The sequence below is a fragment of the Lissotriton vulgaris genome, chromosome 2_1 (assembly GCF_964263255.1).
Source record: "Lissotriton vulgaris chromosome 2_1, aLisVul1.2, whole genome shotgun sequence".
Lineage (NCBI taxonomy): Eukaryota > Metazoa > Chordata > Amphibia > Caudata > Salamandridae > Lissotriton > Lissotriton vulgaris.
In genome coordinates, this window is record NC_141687.1 from 1838552942 (window position 1) to 1838570484 (window position 17543).

At 46.3% G+C, this 17543-nt stretch overlaps 1 protein-coding gene across 2 annotated transcripts in view; it reads right to left on the minus strand.

The window, feature by feature from the left end:
• TIPIN (TIMELESS interacting protein) overlaps window positions 1-17543 on the minus strand; it is a 313598-nt gene that overhangs the window by 128446 nt on the left and 167609 nt on the right. For both annotated transcript variants that reach the window (XM_086957990.1, XM_086957991.1), the window contains one exon: window positions 16922-17044. In XM_086957990.1, coding sequence (XP_086814116.1) covers window positions 16922-17044 — 123 coding nt within the window. The remainder of the gene's footprint in view (window positions 1-16921; window positions 17045-17543) is intronic.

The window sequence follows — 17543 nt, forward strand, 5'->3', positions numbered from 1 at the left end:
CCAGAAGGGGGTTACACAGTTGCAATGCAGAATGTGTGCGAGGTCGCCCTCCGCCCGTTTACAATTCCAGCAGAAGGACTTCTCATCTAAGCCAGCATCAATGTCTAAGGCTACACTGAAGACTCACATTTGTTCATGCCAACTTTGCCATGCCATGACACGCCGCTTGTCCACGGCTCTCTAGTCAACACTCTGAGGCAGAGGTTCGCCCACAGAAAGAAAATCAGCGACATCTCTTTGCATCAAAGTGTTTAAGGGATACAACACTTCAGGGGTCGATTACTTGTCTGTGTTGGATGAATACTTAGTTATTGTGGCATCAGTATATCAATTGCGGGGACATATGACACTTTTGAAAGATATCCCATTCAACATGTTCTTCCGCTGGTACAAGGAAGTACCAGCTGAAGGGCTGCTAGGAAGAGCGTCAACTTCCTTTTTAAATCTCCAGTTCCATGGCACCAAGTGTCTTGAAAATCTCAGCCATAGAGTCTAGCAAACGGCACAATGAAAATACAGGATGCCACAGAGGCCAGAAAAGGGACTAATGCAAATGATACACATTTGCAAACCTTGTGTCTAGAAAAAGACAGTAATAGAATACATGGCCAGGAGGAAGAGCAGTACTGCCCGTAAGTAAACACAATATTATCAATCTCACATTGTTGACACAAAATGAAGGCAGCCGAAAAAAGGTGGACAAAGAGGTGCAGAGACTGGCAGCAGACAAATGTTTGGGTAATGCAGCCCAGGGACATGGACACAGGTCTTCTCTCCAGAAACAGAAGGCATGAATGAGGGGGTCTGGTTTGAAAAAAGAATCAAAATAAACTGCAATGAGAGGATCAGAGTACAAAAACATTCAGGCGCCATATTTTGGGGGATCGTCATAATTACACTCAGGGATTGAACTCTCATTTACGGTGATTCCTAACTAATTTATACAGTGAAGTGAATCTTCGGAAAAGCTGTCAGATTTGGCCTTCCGGGACCTACAGTGCACATGATTAGTCAAATGGGAGGTCAAGGGGAGATAAATCACCCATGTGCTAACAAAAAGTATTTTAAGCAGGGAAATCAGCATGTTAAATGTATTGGCATCTGATTTACAATACTGAACGAGCAGTGTTTAATTTACATAGTGCTGAACAAATTAAATGATGAAGAAAAGGATACTTCAGGGAAGTAGCCTTCTACTTCCCTTCCCCGCCCCACTCGTAAACTCAAATATGCAAAGAGGGTAACAAGGAAAAATGCATATTTAAACCAAATTAGGGGCCAGCGATCCTTTGCAAGTGATAATGATTAAATAGCCTATGCAGCGCCTCCCAAACTGGGGTCCGTGACACATTCCCAGAGGGTCCGCAGGAAGCGGTTTTAAAAGCACTGCAAAGTTCCTTGTATAATCAACAGTTTTCAAAGCAACAATAAAAGTGTCAAGATATCTCTGGTGATTAATGTGCCTGCTGGCGAGAGATGGGAGCTTTGTCTAGTGGCAGCTTTGACCTCCATAAGGAAGCTCAGAGGTTTAATATGCCTGCTGGGAGCCCATATTGTTTATTCCTGCCGCCAGTGGCCACCAGCTTGCTGCCATCAGGGGATTCCACCCCCCTCAGTTCCGAGCGCCATGAGGCATTTAAAGTGGTCTGGGAACCCATATTGTTTATTCCTGCAGCCAGTGGCCACCAGCTTGCTGTCACCATCAGGGGACTCCATCCCCCACAGTTCCGAGTGCCGGGAGGTGCCAACACGTTACATCACAGCAAGAGGCATTTAAAAGTGGGCTTGGGCTCCTGCAGCGTGGAAGCCCATATTGTTTATTCCTGCAGCCAGTGGTCACCAGCTTGCTGCTGCCATCAGGGGACTCCACCACCCACAGTTCAGAGCGCCGGCAGGCACCAACGCATTTCTGTGCGCCAACGACTTTTTTCACGCCAGGAGGCGTTTAAAAGTGGGCTTGGGCTCCTGCAGCGTGGGACACGCGAAGGAGTGCCCGTCTGCGTCCGTCAGAGGCCGGAGGAGGCTGGGCTGGGCCTCCCCTCTTGGACTTTGTAATTCATTCCCATAGATCTCATGAACCCATCTCCAACAGGACTAGCCACATCCTTGTTCCCTTACTGGTTCCAGCTCCAGTCCTGGTCTCATCGGCAGCTTTAAAGACCCAGGTAGGGATGCAACACGCATCATTTCTTCTTTTACCGTCTTCTCTGGATTTACTAATTGGCCGTGGTGTTGGAGTATTGGTAACATAAGGGTGATGGCATCTGATGGGGAAGCGAAAGGTGCCTGCCTTAGCTAGTTTCTTAGGTTCTTTGGTGACCATGGACTCGTTTTTGCAGCAGGCAGCATCAGTGCTTGACTAGGAGATTGAATTGGTGAACCAGCGCCTCTCCAGATCTCCTGTAACCTCCCACCTTCCCCGGTCCACATGTGTACACAGTCTCGTGGTCAGCATTGAAGAACCACTTAACAATTCGGGGATCCAAGAACTAGTCGGGCCAAATAGCTTGAATAGCCATTCAATTGGTCAACAGGTACCCCTTACTCCCACAATTGTGATCAATAAACCTGGGGGTTAATGCAGAAGACTCATGCAGTGAGCAAGTGGGGGCCTTTACTGTTGGTCACCTCCCAAATCCACCAATCAGCATACCAGTCACTCGAGGGAGACCAGGAGGTGTCGAGTGGGCTAATCTAGGGTCGGACATGAAAAGAAAGGCCATCGGGGGAGGGGGGCAAAAAGGTCAAGCGGTGATCCGATACCTAAGAACACTGCTGTCGAACAAGGGCTGACCAATGTAGCTATGACACGCTTTTCAAAATCTTTACAGGACTCCTTAAAAGTCATGATGGATACTAAGTTGGACCCAATAACCCAGTGTTTGACCTTGATTGAAAACAGTAACTCTGAACTCAATAGTAGTTGACGGGAGGGGGGTTGGGGGGGGTTATAAGTAGTTTTCAGTTCCGGCTATCTCTTCTCATGTAGGAAGACCACGGGAGGGGGGTTGGGGGGGGGTGGGGGGGGGGTTATAAGTAGTTTTCAGTTCCGGCTATCTCTTCTCATGTAGGAAGACCAAGAGGCAGCCTTGTAGTTTATATCTCCCTGGCAGTCGAATGTAGGTTGACGGTCCTGCCTACAGAGAGCCCGTGTATAGAGTACCTGGAACTTCGCAGGGGGTCCCATAAGCTGGGCCTCATACATTTTTATAATTCAACATCCTGCATCAAGGATGTATGTAAGATAACATTGTTAGGCTCCTTTGTAAAGCAGCAGCTTAATATCACTTTCCCCCTTTATAATTACTGTCAGGATCCTGGGCGTTGTCTAATCATTGGTTTATTCGACTCCTTGCTCGACTCGACGCCATCCTAAGACCGGTTTCTGGCTATCAGCGGTCATCAGCCAGGATAGCTTGACTCCAGTGGCGTAGTGAGCACGGGACCCACGTCTGGGCATACCCTTACCACATAGGGCGAACAGCAAAACACACTAGGTGATGGACGGAATGTTGCACATTGGCAAAACATTCACCCCAGTCATAGATCTGGGTTAAATCCATCGTTATTTTACTCACCACGCCACCCCAGTTCAGAGATGGGGTGGCATGGTGAGCAAAAGAACGATGGATTTAACCCAGATCTTTTGACTGGGGGAGAATGTTTGCATTGTCAGCATTCCGTCCATCAGTTGTTTGCTGTAACACTTTTTGTCCTAAGTGGGATGGGTATGCCCAGACGTGGGTCCCTTGCTCACTGTGCCACTGGATTCAAGCTAGCCTGGCTGAAGAAAGGTGACATACCCTGAAACCGGTCCCAGGATGCTTGTTCCCGGTCCAGGGAAGACCTGGCTTGGCAGTTCGGTCTGGCCTGTTCCCATGAGGCACAGGGTCACAACTGATTTGCATATGGCCATGTCTGAACTGGGGTGGCGTGGTGAGCAAAAGAACAATGGATTAAACCCAGATCTGTGACTGGGGGTGAATGTTTTGCCAATGTGCAACATTCCGTCCATCACCTTGTGTGTTTTGCTAAGTATTTTGCTGGGCATTTTACCCATGAATTGGTTTTTGCATGCAATGAATTGTGTAATGGTTTTATGAAATGTTATTAATGTTTTTATATATGTGAACTTTTATGGTTGTACAGCTGTAAACCGAAGAAAGTTATTTGACTAGGCTTGCCTGCTGCAAAGAACGCGCACCAAGCATTTAAAAACAACTATATTTTATGTACATAGCTCAGTAGGTTACTGCTTTTGTCACAGAGCTACTGTTGTTACTGTGCAGTTCATAAGTTACAATCGTAAACTAGCACAGTGAGCAATGAACTGCCATTAAAGAACTGCATTCAAACTGCATGGTACAAGTTAGTAAATTATGTTTTCTCTCAGTCTTTCATTATCCAGTGATGCTGCTAATAACTGTTTATTTGGGAAGAAATACATTATTATCAACATCCATGCTAACCACTGTGATATGTTTTGAATCCAGAGTTTGAGCTTTTCCAGCCCAAGCACTCTTAAAAAATGCCTACCAGTACAGATGATGTGTGATTCCTACACCTTGAAGTCCTCTTTGCCTTATCTAATATTTTCTATCCACTGATTTACACATGTATGATTCATTGTCTCTACCCTACACTGGTATGAGAGATGCTATAAAACAAATGCAATACACGTGACAGAGGAGCTCTGGAGAGCTAAGAGGCACTGTTGGAGGGTGATAGTAAGGGAATCATTGTAGAGCTCCAACAAAGATCATTGTATCCGGGTACACAGTAAGGTCATCATTTACTATGCTTTAAAAGCTAATACAATTTAATATATAGTGTCAAATGTATGTGGAATGCACCATTTTTCCCTAATTTTCTTGTGGGGAGAGCCCCCCCAAAGCTCCCTATGTAGTGGTCAGGCTCACTCGCTGCACTTGGTGCGCACCGTAGAGGGACTGGTCTAACAACATTTGCCAGGGCTGCTTTGGCATTCCAGTACGGTCCTGGCAGGAGCAGGAGCCTCGTACAGCGAAATAAAAGCAAACATTGAAAAGTTAGTCGTCGGGCTGCAGCACCAATGGAGCAGGAGCCTCATACCATGAAATAAAAGCAAACATTGAAAAGTTAGTCGCAGAGGAGCAGCACCAACCTTCCCATTAAAAATCTATAGAATTTTGCAAATTTCTTTCAATATATACTCTTTAGCTATTAGAGTATTTGTTTGGTGTGCACTTGTTTGTGTATTTTTCACAAATTACTGTTTTAATGTTTGAAATTTAAATAGTACAAATTGCTTGGGGGTCCCTGGCTTCCAGTAGTGACTCACTGGGGGTCCCCAGGAGCCAAAAGCTTGGGAACCAGTAGCCTAGGGAGTCAAAAGGCTCATTTTGTTAGTTAAGTGGTAAAGTATCTGGTTTACAGGGAGAAGGGCTTATTGCAAGCTAACTCACAGTAGAGCAAGGAAAGCTTAAGATATGTCCTTAATTAAGAGTACAAGAGCTAAAGAGAGGTGAAATGAACCTAGGACAGTCACCTCAGCTGAACACAAACACAATATCTGCTGAAAGACCAATTAAGCATCTGTGTTACACGTATTTACCTATTTATTTTTTATTTTTTTATTTAAAAGGGTTTTATATAGTGCTGGCTAGACCCGGAGGTATCAGAGCGCTTTACAGAGTATCAGTACAGCCAAGTTACAAAACAATTACACATTATTGCATATAAAAAGAAACAAACATGTTAAGCATCTTTAAATACTCGTGTGTGGCAATAAGAAGACTAATGGAGAGGAAACAAGAGGAGTAACAGTAAAGGAATAGGTTAAGTGAAGGCATAGAACAGCCCGAGCGCAGGAGAAGAAAGAGGGGGAGTGCAGAAAGGAAGGGGTTTTGGAAGAGGGTAAGGACAAGGAGGAGATAGGGATACCAATCAGAAAAGGCATCAAAGATGTCAATGGAAAAAAGAGCAACTGTGAGTAACACAAAACATAAATAAACAATTTTTTCACAGAAAATAATTATACGTAAATATACGTAAATATACCGTAAATTTTATCTCATAAGAGGCAGAGAGGGAAAGGGGTCAGGAATAGGAGTAATAGAATAGGTGGGGGAGAAGGGGATCTAAGGGGGGGAGTGAGTAAAGGCAGTCGGGTAAAAAAAGAAAATGATTCAGACACTCATAGGCGGGAGGAAAAAACGATAGAGGATCGTCAGGAGGAGAAAGGAGGTAAGGGAGAAGAGACTACAGTCCTGCATGATTACAAAAAAGGAAGGGAAAAAGGTAGAAGACAAGATGATGGGTCAGGGTCATGGGAATAGACGGTGGCCAGAAACAAAATGGCAGGCAGAGCAAAATTCAAAGCTTCAATCAGTCCGTGTATGCGAAGCCGGGAGCATAATACACCAGCAAGGAAAGTCAAAGTCACAGTTCCTCTTTACATCGGCGGCAGAAGCCTGGCAATAATTCTACACAATTGCCTCTGACTACTGCGCACTAAGATTCCCTTTTGCACCTGAGGCGGAAGCCGGGTGTTAGCCTGTTTGCACATTTAAAAAAATCACTGTTTACTGATAGTTTTGTTTGCGGCGTAATTTGTGTTTTTAATTGTCTATTAGTTAAATTCACATACCACATTAACAGCGCCTCTTTTCCTCCTGCTCACAGACGATTAGGTTCTGTGGCCGGAGATGCATGATCAGCCCCCGTCAGGTTTTCAGGACTAAAACTACAAGTCCCAGCGCCCTTGCGCTATCGAAGGGACTACAAAGGGAGATGGCTACCACTTCGCGTAGCGAACGCGAGCAGTGAGCGCGCCATAGCCGCGCCGGAGTCGAGCTAGAGTCTAGCCCGTCTGCGCTCGTCCGCGCCGAGGAAGAGCCAAGGGCCACCCATTATACTCAGGTTACCCCTTTATCTAGAAATGCTATTTTAGCTTTTAATAATTCTCGTTTTCGCTGCCATCATGCCCTCAATGTAGACAAGTGGGTAGGCCCCATTTGTTGCTCTCTTTGTAGACATACTTTAAAACCCTACCACCCTATTGTCAATCAATCGACTCCCAACTATCTGAAGGGTGGTTTGATAAATGCTCGCTCAATGTGTAAAAATTCCCTTCACATATTTGATTTCTGTCCTGGAACTCAGGAATCTCGGAGTATGGCTTGACCACACGCTAAGCTTTGTGACCCATACAAAGAGAGTGGCGGCCTGCTGTTTTGGAGTACTACGCGGGCTAAGACCCCTGCTGCGATTCTTCGATGCTCCTACTAGACAGCTGGTCATTCAAGCAATGATCATCTCGCGGTTGGATTACGCCAGTTCTCTCCTTTTAGGAGCGAACCAAGCCGAGATTCTTCGTTTACAACGAGTCCAGAACGCGGTGGCTAGGGCGGTGGTTGGTCTGCCTCGAACCTGCCCTACCTCTAACGCCCTGCGGTCCTTGCACTGGCTCCCGATATGCAAGCGTATCCAATTCAAGGCTCTCTGCCTGGTTTTTAAAATTCTGAGAGAGTTGGCACCCGGAATACTCAATACACTGATCTCCCCCTATGTTCCTACCCGCTCACTACGATCCCTTGGACAGTCCTTGGTGGTTGTCCCCCGTTTCAGACTTAGTCGGATGGGGGGTCGCTCCTTCCGCGTGAAAGCCGCAACCCTCTGGAATGCGCTCCCCTTGGAAATCCGCCTTTCGAATGACCTAATGTCTTTTCGTAGGGCCCTGAAAACCTTCCTGTTTTAATTGTTTCTAGCTTTTATTGTTTGCTTTTGTAACCGGACCCAGTGTTGTGTTGTGTTTACCTTTCCCTGCGCCAGGACGCTCCTTCGCTGGAGCAGCTGTGCGCATTAAAATGCAACTAACATAACATAGCATAACATAACATTTAGTTAATGAAAATGAGTTAGACTGTTTATTTATCACAGAAACTTGGCTTCGTGATTGGTCCAAACCTGACATAGTCCATGCCGTCCCCCCTGGCTATTCTATTTGCAGACAAGATCGCGTAGAACAGCGTGGTGGTGGCCTAGCTATCATTTATAGAGATACCTATAAATGCTCAATTAGAGAGCTTCCTGATATTGAAGAAGCTGAGAGCCTATATTTTTGTATCCAAATGCATGACACTTTCACCTTTTCTGGAGCATTGCTCTACCTCCCTCCCCGCAAACCCACGCAGTTTCTTGCAAGTGTGGGGGAAGTGTTGAGCGACCTGACCCTCAGATACTCCAACTTTACTATTGTTGGCGATCTAAACCTCCACTTAGAGGACCCTAATGACAATCATGCCTCCAACTTTAAAGAAACTTTACATATCCTGCGACTAACTCTCAGGACTCTCCAAGCCACTCACAAGGCTGGACACTCCCTTGACTGTATCAGTTCTAATTTGGATAAAATGACGGTGCGGGATCCCATACCTCAGACCTGGACTGACCATTTCTTCATTGAATTCAATATTGAACTTACAGAGAGCCAATTGAAGTCTAAAGAGGTAGCAAATAAGGGAAACACTTTACCATATTGGGGAAAAATCATGAAACATCCTGATCTTACTAGCTGGGCCGAGGAAAGTAAACCTACTCTCTCGGGGAATACTACCATAGATTATCAAAAATTTGAGAGATGGATGACCGACATTGGAAATAAAATTAGAAATCCAGAAAGAACTAGAGATTCCATAAGAAAAAAAGAACATTTCTGCTCCCTGGTTTTTAGACACCCTAAAAGAACAACTGGTGGAAATTAAACTTTTAGAGCGCAAATGGCGACGGAACTATGACAATGACGCTAAAATGATATATAAGAAAGCTAGGAGATCATATCATTCTTCCATCAAAGTTGCAAAGACTAGTTATTTCACTTCTCGTATTGAAGCAGCAAATAACAAACAAAAAGAAATTTTCTAAATCGTCAATAGCTTCAGCAAACCTAAAATGGCAACCCAAGAGATTCCCCCGTCTCAGATTTTATGTAACGACATAGCCTCTTACTTCACTCAAAAAATAGAAACGCTTACTAAAGACTTCCCCCAATTCATAACAGCAGAACCTGCGAGTGAAACTGTTCTCAAGTCCCACCAACCCTTATGGGAAAAATTTAGTCATATTACCCTTGACGACTCGTTACAGGGAATTTCTACCCTGAAATCAGGATCCACTCTCGATCCCTGTCCCCCTACACTTCTTAAATCCATAATACAGGAGGTTAACCCTTATATCAACGCCATCATCAACTCGTCCCTCCAATCGGGGGAGATCCCTCCTCAGTGGAAGGTAGGGATAGTGAAACCATTACAGAAAAAGGTGCTACAAGATCCCACTATCCTCTCTAACCTACGTCCCACCTCTCTTCTCCCTGCCATTTGCAAGATTGCAGAATCTTTTGCCAACAAACAACTAATGGCATTTCTGGAAGAAAATGACATTCTACATCCTTGTCAAGCAGGTTTCAGGACCCACCATTCCACTGAATCTGCACTCCTGTCATCCACTGAAACCATCCGTGCTGCATTGGATCAGGGCAAACTTGCTGTCCTGATCCTATTAGATCTCTGCAGCATTTGGCACGGTATCCCAAGCTATCCTTTTACATCGCCTTGCCAATGCAGGCATAGCAGGAACCGTGTTCGAATGGTTTAAAAACTATCTAGCACATAGGCGCCAGATTGTAAGGCTGGGCGACTTTTCTACAGAAGAAAAAACTATCAATACAGGGGTCCCGCAGGGCTCCAGTCTAAGCCCCACCCTGTTTAACCTTTATATGGTTCCCCTATTAAATGTAATTTCTTCCTATAACATCAGTACTGTCGCCTACACTGACGACACTCAGCTTGTTCTGACCCTTGACAAAAATCAATCTAACGCAGAACAAATATTGAAAGAATGTCTGTCAGCAACCTTCAAATGGATGTCACTTAACCATCTGAAGTGTAATTCGTCAAAAACTGAAATTATTCCTTTTGGACCCAATAATTCCTTCTCGCCACAAGACTGGTGGCCTGAACATGCAGAAGCCCCCCCTAATACTATCAATGCTGCCCGAAACCTAGGCATAAAGTTTGACAATACTCTGACTTTCAACCAACAAGCCAAGGAAGTAGCAGGGGTATGCTTCTGCATCATCAGGAGCCTTAGAAAATTCTTCGATCTTCTTCCTCTGAGTGCCAGACGTACAGTAGCTGTTGCCCTTATAACATCTAGGCTGGACTATTGTAACAGCCTCTATGCAGGACTTAATAAATCAGCCCTGCATAAACTTCAAATGGTCCAGCATACAGCTGCCAGACTGGTCCTCAGACTACCTAGGAAATCTTCAGCTTCTGCAGCTTTGGATGCATTACACTGGCTCCCAATACACAAGCGCAGTTCTTACCATTGCCTACAGAGCCTTTCACCATCATGGCTCACTGTACTTGCGCAAATACTTCAAACAATACCATCCGTCTAGATCACTCAGGTCCTACACAGCTAACTTACTCCATGTCCCCAGGTTCAAAATGTCAACCAGAGGAGGAAAATCCATTGCAGTCATTGGCGTGAAAGCATGGAACAAGCTTCCCTCCTCCCTGCGTCAATCCACTACTGAACTAAAGTTCAGAAAGCTTTTAAAAACATGGATCTATTCCTTGCCAAACTCCGAATGCATGGGATTTCTATGATGTGCCTTATAGACAGGTAGTCTTTCTTCATCTACTACCTGCTGTTTTTCTGGAATCCAAGTGCCAAGATACTCCCTGGAGTAGTAGCGCGCTATATAAGTCTCATCTCACATCACATCACAAAAAGGGGTGGGGGAACGCAGTTTAAAAGTATAAGAGGTGTGCAGGCTCAGTACCACTGGGGCAGCAATAAAAGGCAGTCCGTTGGTCGTGTCACCCGCACCCACAAATCTAGAAAATTAATCACCGGTCACAAAGGCGGGTGGAATGGAGACGGGCGTGCAGGATTCAGGACCGCTGGGGCATCAGTAACGGCAATCCTCCGGTCATGGCTCAGGCACCTTCATACCTGGAGGAGGTCTTGTGGTTCTCACAAGCACATCCTTGCGGGTCTTAGCATGGGGAGGCAGCAGCGAGGGATGGCATGCAGCAGATGGACGTAGAGTTGCGCAATGGCTGGCCTGGACATCAGCAGCAACTTGATCCGAGGAAGGGGGCAGGAGGAGAGAACAGCAGCAGCGGTGGCGGGATGAGGGATGAGATGCTCCGATGTTCAGCTGGGTAGGAGACAGCTGCGGGAGAACCCGGGCCGGACTCCTCAACAACCGAACAAGGCGGCTCCACTGGGCATCGGCTAAATCAATCTCGAAGTCCTGGAGCGATTGGAATCCCGTCCTCGAGCAGTCCAATGGCATTCAGAGCCCCAGGAGGATCCAGAACTGAGCCAAGGCTGAGTGAACATCCGGAGGATGAGTAATTCCGAGGGAGGCGGTAAAGGTAGAAGGAGAAGCAGTATCGTGGGAAAAGGTAAGCCCTGCCCCGATGTCCGGCTGGGTAGGAGACAGCCATGGGAGAAACCCGGGTCAGACGCCTCTATAGCCGAACCAAGCGGCTCCACCGGGCATCAGTCAAGTCATCTCCATGTCCGCTGTTAGGAAAGGAGAGAAAAAGAGGGGAAAAGAGGGGTTTTTCGGCCTGGACGGCATTCTTGACCGGGAGCTCCCAGCAGGAGCTCCTCACAGGGCAGCCATCTTGTTTCTTGCCTATTCCCTGTTTCTCCCATTCAACCTTACTCGGTTTTTAGGTCGAGCTATTTATAGCTCTGAACTATTGGAGTTGAAACAAACTCTTTGACCAGGAGGATTCCAAGCCGGATTCCTCCCAATACATGTTGTCTACTAAAGCGTGACGCTTCGCCAGGCGCGCTTTTTATCAAAGGCTGCTGCTCAGTCCCACAGTAATGCCCATATGGTCGGCTCACTCCCCTGCTCCCCCACCCTCATCCGACTTGTTTTTCTTCCTAAGCCTTGGCCGCGCGTGCACGCAACTCCCGCTTCTCCCCATATCGCGCCCGCTCGCGCCACCATTGCTTGTTTTAAAAGCGATGTAGCTCTGCTTTTTATACCAGCACTTGTGAACTGGTCTTTTATATGATTTTATAGACCGAATGGCTTTTATTTTTTCAGCACAGCGCCCACTTCACAGGCGCCGCGCTTCATGTTTCAGATTATTGTTGTTTTTATTATCGGGAGGTAGCATGTGTGCTTTTGGAGGCCGTGCACCTTTTATTTTTTCTGCACAGCGCCATCTTCACAGGCACTGTGCTTCATGTTTCAGTATGGCAGCCATGCGCCTAACTATTATCTACAGGGTGCACTCTTAATTCTGCATACAGGATTCGCAATAGACAGTCTTTTTTCACGCCCGCTCGCACCACCATTGCTTGTTTTAAAAGCGATGTAGCTCTGTGTTTTATACCAGCACTTGTGAACTGTTCTTTTATATGATTTTATGGACCGCTTGGCTTTTATTTTTTCAGCACAGCGCCCTCTTTACAGGCACCGCGCTTAATGTTAGAGTATGGCAGCCATGTGCCTAACTATTATCTACAGGGTGCACTCTTAATTCTGCTTACAGGATTCGCCATAGACCGTCTTTTCAAAACAACCCAACGATCTTCACACCATCCCAGTTTTCTGCAAATGCAAAGTGTAATCAGGGCTCGAAAAATCCCCAAAATGGTACTAGTCCTGCAGCACTAGTACCTTAAAAAATGTCCTCGACCTAACTGCAACCTACTTGACCTCCATCTCTGAAGGCGGAGAAAATGTGACAAGATAACAAGATTTAAAGGCATCTTTATTGCTCATTAACTTTGTGAGCAATAAAAATGCCTTTAAATCTTGTTATCTTGTCACATTTGCTCTGTTTTTACAGACAGAGGACAAAAGTTAGTTTGTTTTCCTACTCGCCAGAAATGGGCAAGTAGGACCTAAAACAGCTCGACCTTGTTAAATTTAGCTCGACTATGCGAGCGGTCGAGTGGAATTTTCGAGCCCTGGTAATACCGTAATTTACGGGCCCACTAGATGTGCATTGTGTTTGAAACACATTGCGTTTCACTAGCGGGACCACGTTTCATGTTAGGGTTCAGCTGCTGTTACGCCAGTGACTTGGAATGGAGGCGCTCTGTAATATTTAGTATCCTGTCAGGTTGGTGAAACCTCCGCCCTTCAGCTATTTTTGCGCTTCCTTCCTCACTATCGGTGATGCCAACCTCAGCGCAACGGAGTTCGCAAAACTCTTTCCAAGCCCCACCTCTTACTGATAACAGTGTCTTAATCAAGGGCCAGTGGAATAAACAGACCGGAGCAGCGGCTCGTCGAGCCAAGCAGTTATTTTTTTTTTTAAAGGGATGCCGCTCTGCGTTTTATACAAGCACTTGTGAACGGCTTACATTATGTCTCTCTTGAAAATGGGGGCCCGATTGACAGTAGCCAAGCTGGTGTGTTGAATTATGTTTACAAACACTGTGCAGTGCATAAAAGAGCCAGCACACATATCTAGGCTTCCTCGATATACACATTAGCAGTGCAGGGGTAACTAAATAATGTTCTTGCTGCAATAGTGAGTTTAGCGGTTAGATTTAGTACTCATCCTTACTGAACTCTTGTTGACAGATCCGATAACCAGCCCTCCTTCCCAAGATTTAAAATGCAATATTTTGTCAAACTCTGGCTGGTGTGGCAATTTACACATTCTGCTTGGATGTCTGAATCTAAAAATGTCCTGTCTTCTCCAATGTCAATAAACACATTTTGAGAGACTGATCCCTGCTAGGAACTAGCAAACATCTGAAAATGTGCAGGGCCCTTATTGCATAGCACGCATGATAATAGCCCTTCTCCAAAAAAATTCAAATACCGAATTTCTGCACCCACACACAAATATGGATTCACAAGCAAACAAACATATACACCTCCACATCAAAGCACAGTCAGTCTCTCTCTCGCTCACACACACACTCTCTCTGTTACACACACACACACTCTCTCTCACACAGTACAGCCTTCTACCGCCACCACTCTACCACTCGCTCCATCAACGCGCCACCACTCTATGCGCCACCACTCTATGCGCCACCACTCTATGTGCCACCACTCTATGCGCCACCACTCTATGCGCCACCACTCCACCCTCCAACTCCACCCTCCAACTCCACCCTCCAACTCCACCCTCCAAACCATTCCTCCAAATCCACTCAGCGCCACAGCATCGCTCAGCGCCACAGCATCGCTCAGCGCCACAGCACCGCTCAGCGCCACAGCACCGCTCAGCGCCACAGCACCGCTCAGCACCACAGCACCGCTCAGCGCCACAGCACCGCTCAGCGCCACAGCACCGCTCAACGCCACAGCACCGCTCAACGCCACAGCACCGCTCAACCTCACAGCACCGCTCAATCCCACAGCACCGCTCAACGCCACAGCACCACTCAACGCCACAGCATCACTCAATGCCACAGCACCCCACAGCACCACTCAACGCCACAGCACCACTCAGCGCCACAGCATCACTCAGCGCCACAGCATCGCTCAATGCCACAGCACCGCTCAACGCCACAGCACCGCTCAGCACCACAGCACCGCTCAGCGCCACAGCATCACTCAGCGCCACAGCATCACTCAGCGCCACAGCATCACTCAGCGCCACAGCATCACTCAGCGCCACAGCATCACTCAGCGCCACAATATCACTCCGCACCACTCAATGCCACAGCACCACTCAATGCCACAGCACCACTCAATGCCACAGCATCACTCAATGCCACATCACTTAATGCCACAGCACCCCACAACGCCACAGCACCCCACAACGCCACAGCACCCCACAACGCCACAGCACCACTCAATGCCACAGCACCACTCAATGCCACAGCACCACTCAACGCCACAGCACCACTCAATGCCACAGCACCACTCAATGCCACAGCACCACTCAATGCCACAGCACCACTCAATGCCACAACGCCACAGCATTACTCAACGCCACAGCACCACTCAATGCCACAGCATCACTCAGCGCCACAGCATCACTCAGCGCCACAGCACCACTCAGCGCCACAGCACCACTCAACGCCACAGCACCACTCAATCCCACAGCACCACTCAATCCCACAGCACCACTCAATCCCACAGTACCACTCAATGCCACAGCACCACAGCATTACTCAACGCCACAGCATTACTCAACGCCACAGCACCACTCAATGCCACAGCATCACTCAGCGCCACAGCATCACTCAGCGCCACAGAATCACTCAGCGCCACAGAATCACTCCGCACCACTCAATGCCACAGCACCACTCAATGCCACAGCATCACTCAATGCCACAGCATCACTCAATGCCACAGCATCACTCAATGCCACAGCACCCCACAACGCCACAGCACCCCACAACGCCACAGCACCACTCAATGCCACAGCACCACTCAATGCCACAGCACCACTCAACGCCACAGCACCACTCAATGCCACAGCACCACAGCATTACCCAACGCCACAGCATTACTCAACGCCACAGCATTACTCAACGCCACAGCATTACTCACTGCCACAGCATCACTCACTGCCACAGCATCACTCAATCCCACAGCACCACTCAATCCCACAGCACCAATCAATCCCACAGCACCACTCAATGCCACAGCACCACAGCATTACTCAACGCCACAGCATTACTCAACGCCACTGCATTACTCAACGCCACAGCACCACTCAATGCCACAGCACCACTCAATGCCACAGCACCACTCAATCCCACAGCACCACTCAATCCCACAGCACCACTCAATCCCACAGCACAACTCAATCCCACAGCACCACTCAATCCCACAGCACCACTCAATCCCACAGCATCACTCACTGCCACAGCATCACTCACTGCCACAGCATCACTCACTGCCACAGCATCACTCAACGCCACAGCATCACTCAACGCCACAGCATCACTCAACGCCACAGCATCACTCAACGCCACAGCATCACTCAACGCCACAGCATCACTCAATGTCACAGCATCACTCAATGCCACAGCATCACTCAACGCCACAGCACCCCACAACGCCACAGCACCCCACAACGCCACAGCACCACTCAGCTCACAGCATGCCTCAACACCACTGCACCACTGAACGCCACAGCATCACTCAGCACCACTGAATGCCACAGCATCACTCAGCACCAGTGAACGCCACAGCATCAATCTGTGCAACCATTCAACAACAACTGGTTCTAATATGTACTCTCAATGTTTCAAGCTTAATTACAAATGTCACAAAAAGATGTTAATATTTCACTTCTGTTCTTGGATTTTCATCACAATAAAATACACTGAACATAATCTTCCCAAAAGTTATTCACAAAAGTTTAAGCTATTGCCATTATAAATTATAATAACTTTTATTCAAGTATTAATTATTTAAAAAAATAAAAACCATTGTTATTTGTAATATTAATACATCTACATCATGTAAATACAACACACATTGCATTACAAATGCTATAGGTGTCAAGTTTGCGAAAGTTAAAACTATTGGCATTGTAAATGACAAAGCTATTAATTTCGCTATTTTCAAAACCAACATAAATAAAAAAAGTTGTCATTTACAATACCAATACCTCAAACTTTCCTAATGCGAGACCTATTGCATTGCAAATGCTTGTTCTTTTTGGTCTCCAGGCTTTTTATCTACTGTTGCTTCAGTCACATGTAAAGCACACTAATATCATTAGGTGTAATTTCATGATGTTAAATAAATATAAATAAAAATAAAATAAAGAAAAACATGTCATTCTACTGGCAAATAATGTCTGTGCGACTATTACTACACAGGTGAGCTTTGACATCTGAAGACACAAACTCTAAACAACTTAATTTATACCTCTGGAAGGCATTTCTCTACATCAAAATCAAAGGCACTCACCTGAACTGGCTTTTTTGAGCCCAACACCTCAAGTTTATTGATGAAGTCTTCAAAATTCAGTTTTGGGTACAACCTGTGAGCCCAGTGCTCCATGTTCCTCAGCAGCAGTTTCAAATCTTCTGCCTGCAACAGAAATGAGATGCACAGTACAGAAAGGTGGTGTTGGAAGCCTCTTAGGAGTTAAGCCACCGGAGCATAGGTAGCATTTCCCAGTCAATCAAGAGGTCATTGGCATGTATGCTCTCAGAACAATACAAGATGAGTTAATATATATGAAAACATTTAAACTCAAAGAAATGTCAACTAAAGTATGCAGCGAGTGTTATGGTCTCACTTTAGGATACATATTAACATCATCATTTATTTAATGCATTTATACACACACTGCATGAAAACCAATCATTTCTCAAGAGAACACAACAGCAGTCGGGCCACGATGGAGGAAGCAAGAACAAGAGTGAAGTATAGGGTGAAAGAAAGAACAAGCACTGGCGTTGCCAATAGGTCTCGCAGTAGGAAAGTTGGAGCTATTGGTTTTGTAAATGACAAAGCCCTTTATGTTTTTAAAATGAAAAAATAAATATAAGGCATTGTTATTTGCAATTGTAATAGCTCCAACTTT